A 25,057-nucleotide genomic window follows, 5' to 3' on the forward strand; every position below is an offset into this window, starting at 1 on the left:
TGCACTCATTACCCACACTGCAGAGGTGGCCAGTAACCTAGGCAACGAGCAGAAAACAACATTAAAAATCTTTCCAAATTTTGAGAACGGAGAGGATTTTTAATAAGTAAATTGCAAAGTTGCTCTGGTGTACAAGCACCTTTCAATTGTACGCATTAGAGTTGACGAGAATTACCCCTTAAAGTAATCTGTTAACGTAACCTGATAAGCACAATGAAAAATGAAAACTTGGGTGAAAGTGTCACACTCAAAAATGATAACCGTGACAGAGGGGGAGGAAGTCCGCTCCCAGGACTGAAGCGAATAAACAAACTGGTGTGGTTTCAGAGTCACCACAATGCAAGAAAACAGTTTCCTTCTAGACATGGTCACACCTCACCGGCCTGTGTACATCTCATAGTGGTCTTATATTCTTAGGGTATGTGCACACGTTGCGGATTTTGCTGCGGATTTTTCCGCAGCGGATTTGGAAAATCCGCAGTGGATTTGGAAAATCCGCAGTGCAAAACCACTGCGGTTTTCACTGCGGATTTTCACATGGTTTCTTCTGCAGATTCCTCTGCGGGTTTTCAACTGCACTTTCCTATTGGTGCAGGTTGAAAACCGCTGCGAAATCCGCAGAAAGAAGTGACATGCTACTTCTTTTTTTCCGCAGCGTTTCCGCGCAGAATTTTCTGCATCATGTGCACTGCGGTTTTTGTTTTCCATAGGTTAACATTGTACTGTACAGCGCATGGAAAACTGCTGCGGATTCGCAGCGTCAAATCCGCTGCGGATCCGCAGCAAAAACCGCAACGTGTGCACAAAGCCTTAGGGGTATACCCACCTTATACAGGTATATCTGGCAGGAAGGGGGCTGCATGGCTAACACCCTCACTATTAAGACCAAGAAAAGACACAGCAACATGTGTATGGGTCCGTTATACATAATACAAGGCTTTCTGCGTGTCGCCATACAATCCCATGTGCACAGATTACATTTTCAGCCTGGCCTCTTGTACCAGTGGAGGTGCAACCTGTACGGCCCTCCCCGCGCAGCACGTACGGCCCTCCCCGCGCAGCACGTACGGCCCTCCCCGCGCAGCACGTACGGCCCTCCCCGCGCAGCACGTACGGCCCTCCCCGCGCAGCACGTACGGCCCTCCCCGCGCAGCACGTACGGCCCTCCCCGCGCAGCACGTACGGCCCTCCCCGCGCAGCACGTACGGCCCTCCCCGCGCAGCACGTACGGCCCTCCCCGCGCAGCACGTACGGCCCTCCCCGCGCAGCATGTACAGCCCTCCCCGCGCAACACGTACAGCGAGCAGCTGATTGCTTAGGAAGATCAGAAGTGTTCTATTCAGCTGCAGGACTTTGCAACATGCTGCAAATCAGTGATACTAACTCATGGAATCTCAGGGCAAGATCCCAAGTAACAAAAACATGGTAAATCCACTGGATTTTACAGTCCCCGCATTGTGCATGAGATTTTAATTAACCTGCTGTGCAGCATATCCACAGCAAAAACTTACCGAGAGCCGTGGGTCTGAGATTTGCAGCATTGTCTTTGCATTATGGGGCAAAAAAAACAAAAAAAAAACAGAACAAAACACAGCGACAGGATGAGCTGCAGAATAACCTATACACTGCTAACGGTGAAACTTTGCAGCATAAATAGACATGCTTTGGAGTTAAAATATGTGCCACAGGTCAATTATAGCAGAGATTCTTCACCGATTTTTTTTTTCTGGATGAGATTTCGTAAAATCTCACCAAACTTTGTTGCTGCTGCAGATTTTCCAACTCATGTCATATGTATATCGTCACCATATATTTGAGGATTGGTGACGTTAATCCTGAACTGTGAGAGACGCACGGTTGTAGTGTTCCCTGGTGGAAAGCTATCCATCCAAAGGTCTGAAAGATGTAGACCTAACTTCTGGGACCCTCACCGATCTCCAGAATGAACGGAAAGGTGGTTGTACGTGCTCGCTGCTATGGAAGTGATGATCATTGTCAAGAACGCTTGCTCCGTTGTTTCCAAACTCTCCAAAAGGAATGGAGAAAACGGAACACATGTAGTCTCCTCTCTATTCATTCTCCTCCTAGATGTATTGACCAACTCACCAGATGAGACGGGAGTCGGGGGGGGGGGCTATTAACGGGACCATTACAATGGCCAATCCAGACCATTAAACCACCACCAACTGGCGAAACACAAGATCATAGAACATCAATTTAACGTTGCGACGTCCTGTCGATAATAATTATCGACATGACGTCGTGTTGAAAATGCGATATTTTGTGGGCACAGAATGATTACATAATGCTAAGCTTACAAATCATTGCATCCTATGCATTAGCGTTTTGTTCAGTTTTTTAGTTCGGGGTGACATGTTTGGAAGGCTCGTTTCCGGATTATTGGCTCATCTAATTGGGCCATCAGGCTGGGACAGGTACAGGATTTCCTCTAGCACGTACTTTAATCAGAAAAACGAACTGGAAATTGATTGCACATATACATACATACACAACTCATTTGCGAATCGCACTCGTGTTCCGTCGATTCATGTGTCATCAGTCAAGAACAAATCCTAAAGAAATCAATCCTGATGAGTAATTCTGCAAAAACCCCGGGTGTAGAGCTGACTGCACACTAATTATGCCCTTACGTGCCAGTCTGTAGACTACACGTGTGGAAGACCTGCCGACATTGCCCATAAGGCTACTTTCACACTGGCGTTTTTTGCAATACGTCGCAATGCGTCGTTTATGGCAAAAAATGCATCCTGCAAAGTTGTCTGCAGGATGCGTTTTTGCCCCATAGATTAACATTAGCGACACATTGCCACACGTCGCAACCGTCGTGCGACGGTTGCGCCATGTTGTGGCGGACCGACGGGAGCAAAAAACATTAAATGTAACGTTTTTTGCTGCCGACGGACCGGTTTTTCCGACCGCGCATGCGCGGCCGGAACTCCGCCCCCACCTCCCCGCACCTCACAATGGGGCAGCGGATGCGCCGGAGAAATGCATCCGCTGCACCCGTTGTGCAGCGCATCCAACGCTAGCGTCGGAATCTCGGCCCGACGCTTTGCAACGGGCAGATTCCGACGCTAGTGTGAAAGTAGCCTAAGATCAGCGGAGATGTGTACACTCTGCCCCGACAGTCGCACTGCCCGATTTCTTGACTTGGGGACATAATCTTTTAACGTCGATTGATGCTAAAAGGTTGCACCTGAACAGCGAGAGGCGAAAATCACCGAGCAGGTGTCTAAAAAGAGATGAAGGTCAAGTCAGGTCACGGAGGCACGAGACGTCATCACAGGGCACCATGACCCATGTCATCTCCCAGGCATCAAGCCCCTCCAGTGACACTTTCCTACGAGTCTCGGTCACTTCTTACAAGGTGTGTAGAGGTGAAAGGACAATCGCTCTTCAGTGCGGATATTGCTTATCCATCACACGGCCGCTGCTCCTTAAATCGGATCGGTCACAGACTTCACCATGCACTCTGCATTCATCAGACAGATCTCAAACCTGATGAGGCTGGTGTGCTTACTTTAAAAAATCCATGTCAGAAAGTCTTTATTTTATTGAGTCGCTGTACTCCTAAAATATTCACGGTTATACAGCCATTCTGACAGATTTTTCAAAGTATGTACAACAGCCCCATCAGGACTAAGAGATCAGTTTAATAAAATGTCCATTTTGTCATCTACATCGGCTGCTGACGTGCTGTCACCAAGGAAGTGATGGAGACTCAACACTGGACCCGGACGGGCGAGTACCGGCTGTTCCTATTATTCATAGCACAGGCTCTGACGGCGTGAAGAACGCTGGAGAGGGGAGACCCCTTTAATACCGACAGACCATCAGTACTTTAGGCAGCATGACCACACCAGAGAAATGGCCATGGTAGGATCCCTTTAATCACGGGACTGGAGAAGAGAGGACACATTACTGGCCACTTTTCCCCCTTTGGTTACAACACAACAATGTAGCAACAAGGAGCTCTGCAGAGTCACATGTCTGCGGAAATGGCCCTGATTGGGCGAAATATTTCCACTGCTCAGTAATAAGATGAGGGGGCGTCTCAGAGGGGTTATCGCATTGGGTTATACTGGGGGAACACAGGTGTGGTTTTGATATAGTGGAGGGAGCAGCACAGTTTTGACAATATAATGGCGTGGGTCAGGCAGGTATAGCTACATGGGGGTCTGATAATATATAGAGGGGAGCACACAGGTGAAGTTACTTCAGGGGGCACACGGGGACAGTTCCAATACAGAGGACCGCACGGGCAATTCTAATATGGGGGGAGACAGACAGACACAGGGATGGTCCTGATATCAGGGGACACCACTGATATTGGGGGAACACAAGGGCAGTTCTGATATTGGGGCAGTCAGGGGCAATACTGATATAGGGGGGCACACAGGGGCAATACTGATATAGGGGGGCACACAGGGGCAATACTGATATAGGGGGGCCACACGGGCAATACTGATATAGGGGGACACACAGGGGCAATACTGATATAGGTGGATGCACGGGCAGTTCTAACATGGGGGGGGGGGGGGGGGGATGGACAGACACAGGGAAGGTTTTGATAATCAGGGACACCACTGATATTGGGGGACCACAAGGGCTACAGGGGCAGTTCTGATATTGGGGCAGTCAGGGGCAATACTGATATAGGGGGGGCACACAGGGGGAATACTGATATCGGGGGACACCCCTGATAATGGGGGAACAAGGGTACCTCTGAAATTGGGGGGCACACAGGGGCAGTTCTGATATCAGGGCAGTCAGGGGCAATACTGATGTCAGGGGGGCACACAATGGCAATATTGATATCGGGGGGCACACACGGCCGTCCTCATACCGGGGGGCACAGAGGGCAGCCCTGATACCAGGGGTCACACAGGGCCGTCCTCATACTGGGGGCACACAGGGCAGCCCTGATACCGGGGGGCACGCCCGGCCGTCACGATACCGGGGGCATGCTCGGCCGTCCTCATGCCGGGAGTCACAAGGGGCCGTCCTCATGCCGGGAGTCACAAGGGGCCGTCCTCATGCCGGGAGTCACAAGGGGCCGTCCTCATGCCGGGAGGCACACGGGGCAGCCCTGATACCGGGAGGCACACAGGGCCGTCCTCATACCGGGGGGCACACAGGGCCGTCCTCATACCGGGGGGCACACAGGGCCGTCCTCATACCGGGGGGCACACAGGGCCGTCCTCATACCGGGGGGCACACAGGGCCGTCCTCATACCGGGGGGCACACAGGGCCGTCCTCATACCGGGGGGCACACAGGGCCGTCCTCATACCGGGGGGCACACAGGGCCGTCCTCATACCGGGGGGCACACAGGGCCGTCCTCATACCGGGGGGCACACAGGGCCGTCCTCATACCGGGGGGCACACAGGGCCGTCCTCATACCGGGGGGCACACAGGGCCGTCCTCATACCGGGGGGCACACAGGGCCGTCCTCATACCGGGGGGCACACAGGGCCGTCCTCATACCGGGGGGCACACAGGGCCGTCCTCATACCGGGGGGCACACAGGGCCGTCCTCATACCGGGGGGCACACAGGGCCGTCCTCATACCGGGGGGCACACAGGGCCGTCCTCATACCGGGGGGCACACAGAGCCGTCCTCATACCGGGGGGCACACAGGGCCGTCCTCATACCGGGGGGCACACAGGGCCGTCCTCATACCGGGGGGCACACAGGGCCGTCCTCATACCGGGGGGCACACAGGGCCGTCCTCATACTGGGGGGGCACACAGGGCCGTCCTCATACCGGGGGGCACACAGGGCCGTCCTCATACCGGGGGGCACACAGGGCCGTCCTCATACCGGGGGGCACGCAGGGCCGTCCTCATACCGGGGGGCACACAGGGCCGTCCTCATACCGGGGGGCACACAGGGCCGTCCTCATACCGGGGGGCACACAGGGCCGTCCTCATACCGGGGGGCACACAGGGCCGTCCTCATACCGGGGGTCACACAGGGCCGTCCTCATACCGGGGGGCACACAGGGCCGTCCTCATACCGGGGGGCACACAGGGCCGTCCTCATACCGGGGGGCACACAGGGCCGTCCTCATACCGGGGGGCACACAGGGCCGTCCTCATACCGGGGAACACACAGGGCCGTCCTCATACCGGGGGGGGGGGGGGGGGAACGCGCACACAGGTCCGTCCTCCTACCGGGGGGCACACAGGGCAGTCCTCATACCGGGGGTCACGCAGGGCCGTCCTCATACCGGGTGTCACGCAGGGCCGTCCTCATACCGGGGGTCACGCAGGGCCGTCCTCATACCGGGGGTCACACAGGGCCGTCCTCATACCGGGGGTCACACAGGGCCGTCCTCATACCGGGGGTCACACAGGGCCGTCCTCATACCGGGGGTCACACAGGGCCGTCCTCATACCGGGGGGCACACAGAGCAGCCCTGATACCGGGGGGCACACAGGGCAGCCCTCATACCGGGGGGCACACAGGTGCAGGGCACACACTCACCCTCCTTGCTGAGTCTCATGGCTTCCCGTTTCTTGTCGCTGCTCTCCTTGTAACTTTCGGCCGGCTCTGTGGGGATGCAGAGGAGCCGGTCAGTGTCAGGTCCCGTCCTCCCGTCCTCCCCCGGTGCCCAGCACTCACCGTCGTGCAGCCTGGCGGCGTCCAGCCAGTGTAGCCAGGGCTGCCCCAGCATGGCTCCGGGACTGGGCAGGGCCGCCGCCGCCGCCGCGCTGTCCCCGTGCTGCTGCTGCTGCTGCTGCCGCCGTTGCTGCGGCCGGGCCCCCGCTCTGCGCTGCTCCCCTCTGACGTCATCCTCGGGCCGCTCCGACATTCTTTTTGCTACAATGTAAAGAAGAAAGTGGTGAGTGACGGCGGCAGGAGGCGGCCCCGGTACCGGCGCTGGGGTCAGCCCTCCCTCCGGCAACAATGGGTTAAACACGTGCAGTGTACGGCGCCACAGCCGCCGGCGGAGACATTAGCGACCCCCCGCCTCGATTACCGCTCAGTGCCGGCTGTTAGGTGAGGGTCCCGGCCCCCTGGGGGCCACAGCGCGTCATTCCGACCCCCAATATCCCCCGTGTGACCTGCCGGGGATTCCGGAGGCCAGAGCGGAATTACAGGTCTTCCTTCACCCGGCTCGTCCCTCCCATCCCCCGCCCTCCTGACAGGAACTTCCCGCACACTGCCCGGAACATGTATATGTAATGTGAGGAGACGTGTGTACATGTGTATATACTATATATACAGCACGGAACATGTATATGTAATGTGTGAGGAGATGTGTGTACATGTGTATATACTATATATACTGCACGGAACATGTATATGTAATGTGAGGAGACGTGTGTACATGTGTATATACTATATATACTGCACGGAACATGTATATGTAATGTGAGGAGACGTGTGTACATGTGTATATACTATATATACTGCACGGAACATGTATATGTAATGTGTGAGGAGACGTGTGTACATGTGTATATACTATATATACTGCCCGGAACATGTATATGTAATGTGAGGAGACGTGTGTACATGTGTATATACTATATATACAGCACGGAACATGTATATGTAATGTGAGGAGACGTGTGTACATGTGTATATACTATATATACTGCCCGGAACATGTATATGTAATGTGTGAGGAGACGTGTGTACATGTGTATATACTATATATACTGCCCGGAACATGTATATGTAATGTGAGGAGACGTGTGTACATGTGTATATACTATATATACTGCACGGAACATGTATATGTAATGTGAGGTGACGTGTGTACATGTGTATATACTATATATACTGCACAGAACATGTATATGTAATGTGTGAGGAGACGTGTGTACATGTGTATATACTATATATACTGCACGGAACATGTATATGTAATGTGTGAGGAGACGTGTGTACATGTGTATATACTATATATACTGCACGGAACATGTATATGTAATGTGAGGTGACGTGTGTACATGTGTATATACTATATATACTGCACGGAACATGTATATGTAATGTGTGAGGAGACGTGTGTACATGTGTATATACTATATATACTGCCCGGAACATGTATATGTAATGTGAGGAGACGTGTGTATATACTATATATACTGCACGGAACATGTATATGTAATGTGAGGAGACGTGTGTACATGTGTATATACTATATATACAGCACGGAACATGTATATGTAATGTGAGGAGACGTGTGTACATGTGTATATACTATATATACAGCACGGAACATGTATATGTAATGTGCGGAGACGTGTGTACATGTGTATATACTATATATACTGCACGGAACATGTATATGTAATGTGAGGAGACGTGTGTACATGTGTATATACTATATATACCGCCCGGAACATGTATATGTAATGTGAGGAGACGTGTGTACATGTGTATATACTATATATACAGCACGGAACATGTATATGTAATGTGAGGAGACGTGTGTACATGTGTATATACTATATATACTGCACGGAACATGTATATGTAATGTGAGGAGACGTGTGTACATGTGTATATACTATATATACTGCCCGGAACATGTATATGTAATGTGCGGAGACGTGTGTACATGTGTATATACTATATATACAGCACGGAACATGTATATGTAATGTGAGGAGACGTGTGTACATGTGTATATACTATATATACTGCCCGGAACATGTATATGTAATGTGAGGAGACGTGTGTACATGTGTATATACTATATATACTGCACGGAACATGTATATATAATGTGCGGAGACGTGTGTACATGTGTATATACTATATATACTGCACGGAACATGTATATGTAATGTGAGGTGACGTGTGTACATGTGTATATACTATATATACTGCACGGAACATGTATATGTAATGTGTGAGGAGACGTGTGTACATGTGTATATACTATATATACAGCACGGAACATGTATATGTAATGTGAGGAGACGTGTGTACATGTGTATATACTATATATACTGCCCGGAACATGTATATGTAATGTGAGGAGACGTGTGTACATGTGTATATACTATATATACTGCCCGGAACATGTATATGTAATGTGAGGAGACGTGTGTACATGTGTATATACTATATATACAGCACGGAACATGTATATGTAATGTGCGGAGACGTGTGTACATGTGTATATACTATATATACTGCCCGGAACATGTATATGTAATGTGAGGAGACGTGTGTACATGTGTATATACTATATATACAGCACGGAACATGTATATGTAATGTGAGGAGACGTGTGTACATGTGTATATACTATATATACTGCACGGAACATGTATATGTAATGTGAGGAGACGTGTGTACATGTGTATATACTATATATACAGCACGGAACATGTATATGTAATGTGAGGAGACGTGTGTACATGTGTATATACTATATATACTGCACGGAACATGTATATGTAATGTGAGGAGACGTGTGTACATGTGTATATACTATATATACAGCACGGAACATGTATATGTAATGTGAGGAGACGTGTGTACATGTGTATATACTATATATACAGCACGGAACATGTATATGTAATGTGAGGAGACGTGTGTACATGTGTATATACTATATATACAGCACGGAACATGTATATGTAATGTGAGGAGACGTGTGTACATGTGTATATACTATATATACTGCACGGAACATGTATATGTAATGTGAGGAGACGTGTGTACATGTGTATATACTATATATACTGCACGGAACATGTATATATAATGTGTGAGGAGACGTGTGTACATGTGTATATACTATATATACTGCACGGAACATGTATATGTAATGTGTGAGGAGACGTGTGTACATGTGTATATACTATATATACAGCACGGAACATATATATGTAATGTGTGAGGAGACGTGTGTACATGTGTATATACTATATATACTGCACGGAACATGTATATGTAATGTGAGGAGACGTGTGTACATGTGTATATACTATATATACAGCACGGAACATGTATATGTAATGTGAGGAGACGTGTGTACATGTGTATATACTATATATACAGCACGGAACATGTATATGTAATGTGTGAGGAGACATGTGTACATGTGTATATACTATATATACAGCACGGAACATGTATATGTAATGTGTGAGGAGACGTGTGTACATGTGTATATACTATATATACAGCACGGAACATGTATATGTAATGTGAGGAGACGTGTGTACATGTGTATATACTATATATACAGCACGGAACATGTATATGTAATGTGTGAGGAGACGTGTGTACATGTGTATATACTATATATACTGCACGGAACATGTATATGTAATGTGTGAGGAGACGTGTGTACATGTGTATATACTATATATACTGCACGGAACATGTATATGTAATGTGAGGAGACGTGTGTACATGTGTATATACTATATATACAGCACGGAACATGTATATGTAATGTGAGGAGACGTGTGTACATGTGTATATACTATATATACAGCACGGAACATGTATATGTAATGTGTGAGGAGACGTGTGTACATGTGTATATACTATATATACTGCACGGAACATGTATATGTAATGTGTGAGGAGACGTGTGTACATGTGTATATACTATATATACTGCACGGAACATGTATATGTAATGTGAGGAGACGTGTGTACATGTGTATATACTATATATACAGCACGGAACATGTATATGTAATGTGTGAGGAGACGTGTGTACATGTGTATATACTATATATACAGCACGGAACATGTATATGTAATGTGTGAGGAGACGTGTGTACATGTGTATATACTATATATACAGCACGGAACATGTATATGTAATGTGAGGAGACGTGTGTACATGTGTATATACTATATATACAGCACGGAACATGTATATGTAATGTGTGAGGAGACGTGTGTACATGTGTATATACTATATATACAGCACGGAACATGTATATGTAATGTGAGGAGACGTGTGTACATGTGTATATACTATATATACTGCACGGAACATGTATATGTAATGTGTGAGGAGACGTGTGTACATGTGTATATACTATATATACTGCACGGAACATGTATATGTAATGTGTGAGGAGACGTGTGTACATGTGTATATACTATATATACAGCACGGAACATGTATATGTAATGTGAGGAGACGTGTGTACATGTGTATATACTATATATACTGCACGGAACATGTATATGTAATGTGTGAGGAGACGTGTGTACATGTGTATATACTATATATACTGCACGGAACATGTATATGTAATGTGTGAGGAGACGTGTGTACATGTGTATATACTATATATACTGCACGGAACATGTATATATAATGTGCGGAGACGTGTGTACATGTGTATATACTATATATACAGCACGGAACATGTATATGTAATGTGTGAGGAGACGTGTGTACATGTGTATATACTATATATACTGCACGGAACATGTATATGTAATGTGTGAGGAGAGGTGTGTACATGTGTATATACTATATATACTGCACGGAACATGTATATGTAATGTGAGGAGACGTGTGTACATGTGTATATACTATATATACTGCACGGAACATGTATATGTAATGTGTGAGGAGACGTGTGTACATGTGTATATACTATATATACTGTACGGAACATGTATATGTAATGTGTGAGGAGACGTGTGTACATGTGTATATACTATATATACTGCACGGAACATGTATATGTAATGTGAGGAGACGTGTGTACATGTGTATATACTATATATACAGCACGGAACATGTATATGTAATGTGTGAGGAGACGTGTGTACATGTGTATATACTATATATACAGCACGGAACATGTATATGTAATGTGTGAGGAGACGTGTGTACATGTGTATATACTATATATACAGCACGGAACATGTATATGTAATGTGAGGAGACGTGTGTACATGTGTATATACTATATATACAGCACGGAACATGTATATGTAATGTGTGAGGAGACGTGTGTACATGTGTATATACTATATATACAGCACGGAACATGTATATGTAATGTGAGGAGACGTGTGTACATGTGTATATACTATATATACTGCACGGAACATGTATATGTAATGTGTGAGGAGACGTGTGTACATGTGTATATACTATATATACTGCACGGAACATGTATATGTAATGTGTGAGGAGACGTGTGTACATGTGTATATACTATATATACTGCACGGAACATGTATATATAATGTGCGGAGACGTGTGTACATGTGTATATACTATATATACAGCACGGAACATGTATATGTAATGTGTGAGGAGACGTGTGTACATGTGTATATACTATATATACTGCACGGAACATGTATATGTAATGTGTGAGGAGACGTGTGTACATGTGTATATACTATATATACTGCACGGAACATGTATATGTAATGTGAGGAGACGTGTGTACATGTGTATATACTATATATACTGCACGGAACATGTATATGTAATGTGTGAGGAGACGTGTGTACATGTGTATATACTATATATACTGCACGGAACATGTATATGTAATGTGTGAGGAGACGTGTGTACATGTGTATATACTATATATACTGCACGGAACATGTATATGTAATGTGTGAGGAGACGTGTGTACATGTGTATATACTATATATACTGCACGGAACATGTATATGTAATGTGTGAGGAGACGTGTGTACATGTGTATATACTATATATACTGCACGGAACATGTATATGTAATGTGTGAGGAGACGTGTGTACATGTGTATATACTATATATACTGCACGGAACATGTATATGTAATGTGTGAGGAGACGTGTGTACATGTGTATATACTATATATACTGCACGAAACATGTATATGTAATGTGAGGAGACGTGTGTACATGTGTATATACTATATATACAGCACGGAACATGTATATGTAATGTGTGAGGAGACGTGTGTACATGTGTATATACTATATATACTGCACGGAACATGTATATGTAATGTGTGAGGAGACGTGTGTACATGTGTATATACTATATATACTGCACGGAACATGTATATGTAATGTGTGAGGAGACGTGTGTACATGTGTATATACTATATATACTGCACGGAACATGTATATGTAATGTGAGGAGACGTGTGTACATGTGTATATACTATATATACAGCACGGAACATGTATATGTAATGTGTGAGGAGACGTGTGTACATGTGTATATACTATATATACAGCACGTAACATGTATATGTAATGTGTGAGGAGACGTGTATATACTATATATACTGCACGGAACATGTATATGTAATGTGCGGGGTGTGAGGAGACGTGTGTACATACTATATATACTGCACGGAACATGTATATGTAATGTGTGAGGAGACGTGTATACATGTGTATATACTATATATACAGCACGGAACATGTATATGTAATGTGAGGAGACGTGTGTACATGTGTATATACTATATATACTGCACGGAACATGTATATGTAATGTGTGAGGAGACGTGTGTACATGTGTATATACTATATATACTGCACGGAACATGTATATGTAATGTGAGGAGACGTGTGTACATGTGTATATACTATATATACAGCACGGAACATGTATATGTAATGTGAGGAGACGTGTGTACATGTGTATATACTATATATACAGCAACGGAACATGTATATATAATGTGAGGAGACGTGTGTACATGTGTATATACTATATATACCGCCCGGAACATGTATATATAATGTGTGAGGAGACGTGTATACATGTGTATATACTATATATACAGCACGGAACATGTATATATAATGTGAGGAGACGTGTGTACATGTGTATATACTATATATACTGCACGGAACATGTATATGTAATGTGTGAGGAGACGTGTGTACATGTGTATATACTATATATACTGCACGGAACATGTATATGTAATGTGAGGAGACGTGTGTACATGTGTATATACTATATATACCGCCCGGAACATGTATATGTAATGTGTGAGGAGACGTGTGTACATGTGTATATACTATATATACCGCCCGGAACATGTATATGTAATGTGTGAGGAGACGTGTGTACATGTGTATATACTATATATACTGCACGGAACATGTATATGTAATGTGTGAGGAGACGTGTGTACATGTGTATATACTATATATACCGCCCGGATCATGTATATGTAATGTGTGAGGAGACATGTGTACATGTGTATATACTATATATACCGCCCGAACATGTATATGTAATGTGTGAGGAGACGTGTGTACATGTGTATATACTATATATACAGCCTGGAACATGTATATATAATGTGCGGGGTGTGAGGAGACGTGTGTATATACTATATATACAGCACGGAACATGTATATATAATGTGCGGGGTGTGAGGAGACGTGTGTACATGTGTATATACTATATATACTGTACGGAACATGTATATGTAATGTGCGGGGTGTGAGGAGACGTGTGTACATGTGTATATACTATATATACTGCACGGAACATGTATATATAATGTGCGGGTGTGAGGAGACGTGTGTACATGTGTATATACTATATGTACAGCCCGGAACATGTATATATAATGTGCGGGGTGTGAGGAGACGTGTGTACATGTGTATATACTATATACAGCCCGGAACATGTATATATAATGTGCGGGGTGTGAGGGGACATGTGCATATACTATATACAGCCCGGAACATGTATATGTAATGTGCGGGGTGTGAGGAGACATGTGTAAATACTATATGTACAGCCCGGAACATGTATATATAATGTGCGGGGTGTGAGGAGACGTGTATATACTATATGTACAGCCCGGAACATGTATATGTAATGTGCGGGTGTGAGGAGACGTGTGTACATGTGTATATACTATATATACAGCCCGGAACATGTATATATAATGTGCGGGGTGTGAGGAGACATGTGTATATACTATATATACTGCACGGAACATGTATATATAATGTGCGGGTGTGAGGAGACGTGTGTACATGTGTATATACTATATATACAGCCTGGAACATGTATATATAATGTGCGGGGTGTGAGGAGACGTGTGTACATGTGTATATACTATATATACAGCCCGGAACATGTATATATAATGTGCGGGGTGTGAGGAGACGTGTGTACATGTGTAAATACTATATGTACAGCCCGGAACATGTATATATAATGTGCGGGGTGTGAGGAGACGTGTATATACTATATGTACAGCCCGGAACATGTATATGTAATGTGCGGGTGTGAGGAGACGTGTGTACATGTGTATATACTATATATACAGCCCGGAACATGTATATATAATGTGCGGGGTGTGAGGAGACATGTGTATATACTATATATACTGCACGGAACATGTATATATAATGTGCGGGTGTGAGGAGACGTGTGTACATGTGTATATACTATATATACAGCCTGGAACATGTATATATAATGTGCGGGGTGTGAGGAGACGTGTGTACATGTGTATATACTATATATACAGCCCGGAACATGTATATATAATGTGCGGGGTGTGCGGAGACGTGTGTACATGTGTATATATTATACACATCAAAGACCTCGCCCTTTCCTGGATCGCCTTGTACCTTTCCAACCGCACATTCAGCGTCTCCCACTCCCATACTACCTCCTCATCCCACCCTCTCTCTGTTGGAGTCCCCCAAGGCTCTGTTCTAGGACCCCTACTCTTCTCAATCTATACACTTGGCTTGGGACAACTCATAAAGTCCCATGGATTCCAGTACCACCTCTATGCTGACGACACTCAGATCTACCTCTCTGGCCCAGACGTCACCGCTCTGCTGTCCAGAATCCCAGAGTGCCTATCAGCCATATCCTCCTTCTTCTCCTCTCGCTTCCTCAAACTCAATGTGGACAAATCTGAACTCATCATCTTTCCTCCATCCCACAAATCTTCCTTACTTGACTTATCTATCGCAATCAATGACATCATGCTTTCCCCCGTACCGGAAGTCCGCTGCCTCGGAGTAACCTTCGATTCTGCCCTGTCCTTCAAACCACACATCCACGCTCTTTCCACCTCCTGTCGCCTCCAGCTCAAAAATATCTCCAGGATCCGTCCTTTCCTCAACCCCCAATCTACTAAAATGCTTGTGCACGCCCTCATCATTTCCCGCCTTGACTACTGCAACATCCTTTTCTGTGGCCTCCCTGCTAACACCCTTGCACCTCTCCAGTCCATCCTTAACTGTGCTGCCCGACTAATCCATCTCTCTCCTCGCTACTCCTCCGCTTCCCCCCTCTGCAAATCTCTTCACTGGCTCCCATTCCCTCAGCGTATCCAGTTCAAATTGCTAATACTGACCTACAAAGCCATCCACAACCTGTCTCCTCCATATATCTCTGAACTAATCTCTCGATATCTTCCCTCACGTGACCTCCGGTCCTCCCAAGACCTCCTTCTCTCCTCCACACTTATTCGCTCCTCATCCAATCGCCTCCAAGACTTCTCCCGAATATCCCCCATCCTCTGGAACTCTCTGCCCCAACACGTCCGACTATCAACCACAGTCGGATCCTTCAGACGGAACCTGAAAACCCATCTCTTCAGGAAAGCCTACAGCCTGCACTGACCCCGCTGCCTCCTCATCACTACCGGAGCTACCGCCTCACCAACACCGGAGCTCCTGCAACCCTCAACCTACTGTCTCCTTCCCCATAATCCTGTAGAATGTAAGCCCGCAAGGGCAGGGTCCTCGCCCCTCTGTATCAGTCCGTCATTGTTAGTTTGTTTACTGTATGTGATATTTGTAACTTGTATGTAACCCCTTCTCATGTACAGCACCATGGAATCAATGGTGCTATATAAATAAATAATAATAATAATAATATACAGCCCGGAACATGTATATATAATGTGCGGGGTGTGAGGAGACGTGTGTACATGTGTATATACTATATATACAGCCTGGAACATGTATATATAATGTGCGGGTGTGAGGAGACGTGTGTACATGTGTATATACTATATATACAGCCTGGAACATGTATATATAATGTGCAGGTGTGAGGAGACGTGTGTACATGTGTATATACTATAAATACAGCCCGCAACATGTATATATAATGTGCGGGGTGTGAGGAGACGTTAATATACTATATATACTGCACGAACATGTATATATAATGTGCGGGGTGTGAGGAGACGTGTATATACTATATATACTGCACGGAACATGTATATATAATGTGCGGGGTGTGAGGAGACGTGTATATACTATATATACTGCACGGAACATGTATATATAATGTGCGGGGTGTGAGGAGACGTATATACTATATATACTGCACGGAACATGTATATATAATGTGCGGGGTGTGAGGAGACGTGTGTACATGTGTATATACTATATACACTGCACGGAACATGTATATATAATGTGCGGGTGTGAGTAGACGTGTGTACATGTGTATATACTATATATACAGCCTGGAACATGTATATATAATGTGCGGGGTGTGAGGAGACGTGTGTACATGTGTATATACTATATATACAGCCCGGAACATGTATATATAATGTGCAGGGTGTGAGGAGACGTGTGTACATGTGTATATACTATATATATACAGCCCGGAACATGTATATATAATGTGCGGGGTGTGAGGAGACGTGTGTACATGTGCATATACTATATATACTGCCCGCAACATGTATATATAATGTGCGGGGTGTGAGGAGACGTATGTACATGTGTATATACTATAGATACCGCCCGGAACAAGTATATGTAATGTGTGAGGAGACGTGTGTACATGTGTATATACTATATATACTGCACGGAACATGTATATGTAATGTGCGGGGTGTGAGGAGACGTGTGTACATGTGTATATACTATATATACTGCACGGAACATGTATATATAATGTGCGAGGTGTGAGGAGACGTGTGTACATGTGTATATACTATATATACAGCCCGGAACATGTATATATAATGTGCAGGGTGTGAGGAGAAGTGTGTACATGTGTATATACTATATATACAGCCCGGAACATGTATATATAATGTGCGGGGTGTGAGGAGATGTGTGTACATGTGTATATACTATTTATACAGCCCGGAACATGTATATATAATGTGTGGGTGTGAGGAGACGTGTGTACATGTGTATATACTATTTATACAGCCCGGAACATGTATATATAATGTGTGGGTGTGAGGAGACGTGTGTACATGTGTATATACTATATATACAGCCCGGAACATGTATATATAATGTGCGGGGTGTGAGGAGATGTGTGTACATGTGTATATACTATATACACTGCACAGAACATGTATATATAATGTGCGGGTGTGAGGAGACGTGTGTACATGTGTATATACTATATATACAGCCCGGAACATGTATATATAATGTGCGGGGTGTGAGGAGACGTGTGTACATGTGTATATACTATATATACAGCCCGGAACATGTATATATAATGTGCGGGGTGTGAGGAGACGTGTGTACATGTGTATCTACTATATATACAGCCCGGAACATGTATATATAATGTGCGGGGTGTGAGGAGACGTGTGTACATGTGTATATACTATATATACAGCCCGGAACATGTATATATAATGTGCGGGTGTGAGGAGACATGTGTACATGTGTATATACTATATACACAGCCAGGAACATGTATATGTAATGTGCGCGGTGTGAGGAGACGTGTGTGCATGTGTATATACTATATATACAGCCCGGAACATGTATATATAATGTGCGGGGTGTGAGGAGATGTGTGTACATGTGTAAATACTATATACACTGCACAGAACATGTATATATAATGTGCGGGTGTGAGGAGACGTGTACATGTGTATATACTATATATACAGCCAGGAACATGTATATGTAATGTGCGGGGTGTGATGAGACGTGTGTACATGTGTATATACTATATATACAGCCCGGAACATGTATATATAATGTGCGGGGTGTGAGGAGACGTGTGTACATGTGTATATACTATAGATACCGCCCGGAACAAGTATATGTAATGTGTGAGGAGACGTGTGTACATGTGTATATACTATATATACTGCACGGAACATGTATATGTAATGTGCGGGGTGTGAGGAGACGTGTGTACATGTGTATATACTATATATACTGCACGGAACATGTATATATAATGTGCGAGGTGTGAGGAGACGTGTGTACATGTGTATATGCTATATCTACAGCCCGGAACATGTATATATAATGTGCAGGGTGTGAGAAGAAGTGTGTACATGTGTATATACTATATATACTGCACGGAACATATATATATAATGTGCGGGTGTGAGGAGACATGTGTATATACTATATATACAGCCCGGAACATGTATATATAATGTGCGGGTGTGAGGAGACGTGTGTACATGTGTATATACTATATATACAGCCCGAAACATGTATATATAATGTGCGGGGTGTGAGGAGACGTGTGTACATGTGTATATACTATATATACAGCCCGAAACATGTATATATAATGTGCGGGGTGTGAGGAGACGTGTGTACATGTGTATATACTATATATACAGCCCGGAACATGTATATATAATGTGCGGGGTGTGAGGAGACGTGTGTACATGTGTATATACTATATATACAGCCCGGAACATGTATATATAATGTGCGGGTGTGAGGAGACATGTGTACATGTGTATATACTATATATACAGCCCGGAACATGTATATATAATGTGCGGGGTGTGAGGAGACGTGTGTACATGTGCATATACTATATATACTGCCCGCAACATGTATATATAATGTGCGGGGTGTGAGGAGATGTGTGTACATGTGTATATACTATATACACTGCACAGAACATGTATATATAATGTGCGGGTGTGAGGAGACGTGTGTACATGTGTATATACTATATATACAGCCAGGAACATGTATATGTAATGTGCGGGGTGTGAGGAGACGTGTGTACATGTGTATATACTATATATACAGCCCGGAACATGTATATATAATGTGCGGGGTGTGAGGAGACGTGTGTACATGTGCATATACTATATATACTGCCCGCAACATGTATATATAATGTGCGGGGTGTGAGGAGACGTATGTACATGTGTATATACTATATATACAGCCAGGAACATGTATATGTAATGTGTGAGGAGACGTGTGTACATGTGTATATACTATAGATACCGCCCGGAACAAGTATATGTAATGTGTGAGGAGACGTGTGTACATGTGTATATACTATATATACTGCACGGAACATGTATATGTAATGTGCGGGGTGTGAGGAGACGTGTGTACATGTGTATATACTATATATACTGCACGGAACATGTATATATAATGTGCGAGGTGTGAGGAGACGTGTGTACATGTGTATATGCTATATATACAGCCCGGAACATGTATATATAATGTGCAGGGTGTGAGGAGAAGTGTGTACATGTGTATATACTATATATACTGCACGGAACATGTATATATAATGTGCGGGTGTGAGGAGACATGTGTATATACTATATATACAGCCCGGAACATGTATATATAATGTGCGGGTGTGAGGAGACGTGTGTACATGTGTATATACTATATATACAGCCCGAAACATGTATATGTAATGTGCGGGTGTGAGGAGACATGTGTACATGTGTATATACTATATATACAGCCTGGAACATGTATATTTAATGTGCGGGTGTGAGGAGACGTGTGTACATGTGTATATACTATATATACAGCCTGGAACATGTATATTTAATGTGCGGGGTGTGAGGAGACATGTGTACATGTGTATATACTATATATACAGCCCGGGACATGTATATATAATGTGCGGGTGTGAGGAGAAGTGTGTACATGTGTATATACTATATACACTGCACAGAACATGTATATAAAATGTGCGGGGTGTGAGGAGATGTGTGTACATGTGTATATACTATTTATACAGCCCGGAACATGTATATATAATGTGTGGGTGTGAGGAGACGTGTGTACATGTGTATATACTATATATACAGCCCGGAACATGTATATATAATGTGCGGGGTGTGAGGAGATGTGTGTACATGTGTATATACTATATACACTGCACAGAACATGTATATATAATGTGCGGGTGTGAGGAGACGTGTGTACATGTGTATATACTATATATACAGCCCGGAACATGTATATATAATGTGCGGGGTGTGAGGAGACGTGTGTACATGTGTATATACTATATATACAGCCCGAAACATGTATATATAATGTGCGGGGTGTGAGGAGACGTATGTACATGTGTATATACTATATATACAGCCAGGAACATGTATATGTAATGTGTGAGGAGACGTGTGTACATGTGTATATACTATAGATACCGCCCGGAACAAGTATATGTAATGTGTGAGGAGACGTGTGTACATGTGTATATACTATATATACTGCACGGAACATGTATATGTAATGTGCGGGGTGTGAGGAGACGTGTGTACATGTGTATATACTATATATACTGCACGGAACATGTATATATAATGTGCGAGGTGTGAGGAGACGTGTGTACATGTGTATATGCTATATATACAGCCCGGAACATGTATATATAATGTGCAGGGTGTGAGGAGAAGTGTGTACATGTGTATATACTATATATACTGCACGGAACATGTATATATAATGTGCAGGGTGTGAGGAGAAGTGTGTACATGTGTATATACTATATACTGCACGGAACATGTATATATAATGTGCGGGTGTGAGGAGACATGTGTATATACTATATATACAGCCCGGAACATGTATATATAATGTGCGGGTGTGAGGAGACGTGTGTACATGTGTATATACTATATATACAGCCCGAAACATGTATATGTAATGTGCGGGTGTGAGGAGACGTGTACATGTGTATATACTATATATACAGCCTGCAACATGTATATTTAATGTGCGGGTGTGAGGAGACGTGTGTACATGTGTATATACTATATATACAGCCTGGAACATGTATATTTAATGTGCGGGGTGTGAGGAGACATGTGTACATGTGTATATACTATATATACAGCCCGGGACATGTATATATAATGTGCGGGTGTGAGGAGAAGTGTGTACATGTGTATATACTATATACACTGCACAGAACATGTATATAAAATGTGCGGGGTGTGAGGAGATGTGTGTACATGTGTATATACTATTTATACAGCCCGGAACATGTATATATAATGTGTGGGTGTGAGGAGACGTGTGTACATGTGTATATACTATATATACAGCCCGGAACATGTATATATAATGTGCGGGGTGTGAGGAGATGTGTGTACATGTGTATATACTATATACACTGCACAGAACATGTATATATAATGTGCGGGTGTGAGGAGACGTGTGTACATGTGTATATACTATATATACAGCCCGGAACATGTATATATAATGTGCGGGGTGTGAGGAGACGTGTGTACATGTGTATATACTATATATACAGCCCGAAACATGTATATATAATGTGCGGGGTGTGAGGAGACGTGTGTACATGTGTATATACTATATATACAGCCCGGAACATGTATATATAATGTGCGGGGTGTGAGGAGACGTGTGTACATGTGTATATACTATATATACAGCCCGGAACATGTATATATAATGTGCGGGGTGTGAGGAGACGTGTGTACATGTGTATATACTATATATACAGCCCGAAACATGTATATATAATGTGCGGGGTGTGAGGAGACGTGTGTACATGTGTATATACTATATATACAGCCCGAAACATGTATATGTAATGTGCGGGTGTGAGGAGACATGTGTACATGTGTATATACTATATATACAGCCTGGAACATGTATATTTAATGTGCGGGGTGTGAGGAGACATGTGTACATGTGTATATACTATATATACAGCCCGGGACATGTATATATAATGTGCGGGTGTGAGGAGAAGTGTGTACATGTGTATATACTATATACACTGCACAGAACATGTATATAAAATGTGCGGGTGTGAGGAGAAGTGTGTACATGTGTATATACTATATACACTGCACAGAACATGTATATAAAATGTGCGGGGTGTGAGGAGATGTGTGTACATGTGTATATACTATTTATACAGCCCGGAACATGTATATATAATGTGTGGGTGTGAGGAGACGTGTGTACATGTGTATATACTATATATATACAGCCCGGAACATGTATATATAATGTGCGGGGTGTGAGGAGATGTGTGTACATGTGTATATACTATATACACTGCACAGAACATGTATATATAATGTGTGGGTGTGAGGAGACGTGTGTACATGTGTATATACTATATATACAGCCCGGAACATGTATATATAATGTGCGGGGTGTGAGGAGACGTGTGTACATGTGTATATACTATATATACAGCCCGAAACATGTATATATAATGTGCGGGGTGTGAGGAGACGTGTGTACATGTGTATATACTATATATACAGCCCGGAACATGTATATATAATGTGCGGGGTGTGAGGAGACGTGTGTACATGTGTATATACTATATATACAGCCTGGAACATGTATATATAATTTGCGGGTGTGAGGAGACATGTGTACATGTGTATATACTATATACACAGCCAGGAACATGTATATGTAATGTGCGGGGTGTGAGGAGACGTGTGTACATGTGTATATACTATATATACAGCCCGGAACATGTATATATAATGTGCGGGGTGTGAGGAGATGTGTGTACATGTGTATATACTATATACACTGCACAGAACATGTATATATAATGTGCGGGTGTGAGGAGACGTGTACATGTATATATACTATATATACAGCCAGGAACATGTATATGTAATGTGCGGGGTGTGAGGAGACGTGTGTACATGTGTATATACTACATATACAGCCCGACACATGTATATATAATGTGTGAGGTGTGAGGAGACATGTGTACATGTGTATATACTATATACACAGCCCGGAACATGTATATATAATGTGCGGGGTGTGAGGAGATGTGTGTACATGTGTATATACTATATACACTGCACAGAACATGTATATATAATGTGCGGGTGTGAGGAGACGTCTACATGTGTATATACTATATATACAGCCAGGAACATGTATATGTAATGTGCGGGGTGTGAGGAGACGTGTGTACATGTGTATATACTACATATACAGCCCGACACATGTATATATAATGTGTGAGGTGTGTATGTATATATTATACATACACACATACATACAGTACGTACACACAGAGCACATAACATCTACTATATAATTGTCTAAGGGTCACTTCCGTCTGTCTGTCACGGATATTCATTGGTCGCGGCCTCTGTCTGTCAAGGAAATCCAAGTCGCTGATTGGTCGCGGCAAAACAGCCATGACCAATCAGCGACGGGCACAGTCCGGAAGAAAATGGCCGCTCCTTACTCCCCGCAGTCACTGCCTGGCGCCCGCATACTCCCCTCCAGCCGCCGCTAACTCAGGGTTAATGCTGGCGGTAGCGGACCACGTTATGCCGCGGGTACCACACTCCGTTACCGCCGCTATTAACCCTGTGTGTCCACAACTTTTTACTATTGATGCTGCCTATGCGGCATCAATAGTAAAAAATCTAATGTTAAAAATAATTAAAAAAACTAAAAACCTGCTATACTCACCCTCCGTTGTCCACAGAGCTGGTCGCCATCTTCCGTTCCCGGCGATGCATTGCGAAATTACCCAGAAGACTGAGCGGCCTCATGAGACTTCTAAAGGCCCCTTCACATTAAGCGACGCTGCAGCGATACCGACAACAATCCGGATCGCTGCAGCGTCGCTGTTTGGTCGCTGGAGAGCTGTCACACAGACCGCTCTCCAGCGACCAACGATCCCGAAGTCCCCGGGTAACCATCGGGTTACTAAGCGCAGGGCCACGCTTAGTAACCCGATGTTTACCCTGGTTACCAGCGTAAAAGTAAAAAAAAAAAAACAGTACATACTTACCTACCGCTGTCTGTCCCCGGCGCTGTGCTCTGCTCTCCTGCACTGGCTGTGAGCACAGCGGCCGGA

General features: G+C 44.2%; 1 protein-coding gene across 2 annotated transcripts in view; it reads right to left on the reverse strand.

The window, feature by feature from the left end:
• The window catches only part of ATXN7 (ataxin 7), a 128,552-nt gene that overhangs the window by 70,224 nt on the left and 33,271 nt on the right, over nucleotides 1–25,057 (reverse strand). The window contains exons 1-3 of one of the 2 annotated variants that reach the window (XM_069736580.1): nucleotides 7,009–7,149; nucleotides 6,651–6,848; nucleotides 6,513–6,578 (exon numbers count right to left, since the gene is read on the reverse strand). In XM_069736580.1, the coding sequence (XP_069592681.1) occupies nucleotides 6,513–6,578; nucleotides 6,651–6,840 (256 nt within the window). In that variant the 5' untranslated portion in view covers nucleotides 6,841–6,848; nucleotides 7,009–7,149. Of the gene's footprint in view, nucleotides 1–6,512; nucleotides 6,579–6,650; nucleotides 6,849–7,008; nucleotides 7,150–25,057 lie in introns of those variants that run through there. The other variant, XM_069736579.1, reaches the window with a different exon arrangement.

Source organism: Ranitomeya imitator, chromosome 8 (genome assembly GCF_032444005.1).
Source record: "Ranitomeya imitator isolate aRanImi1 chromosome 8, aRanImi1.pri, whole genome shotgun sequence".
In the NCBI taxonomy this organism is placed as follows: Eukaryota; Metazoa; Chordata; class Amphibia; order Anura; family Dendrobatidae; genus Ranitomeya; species Ranitomeya imitator.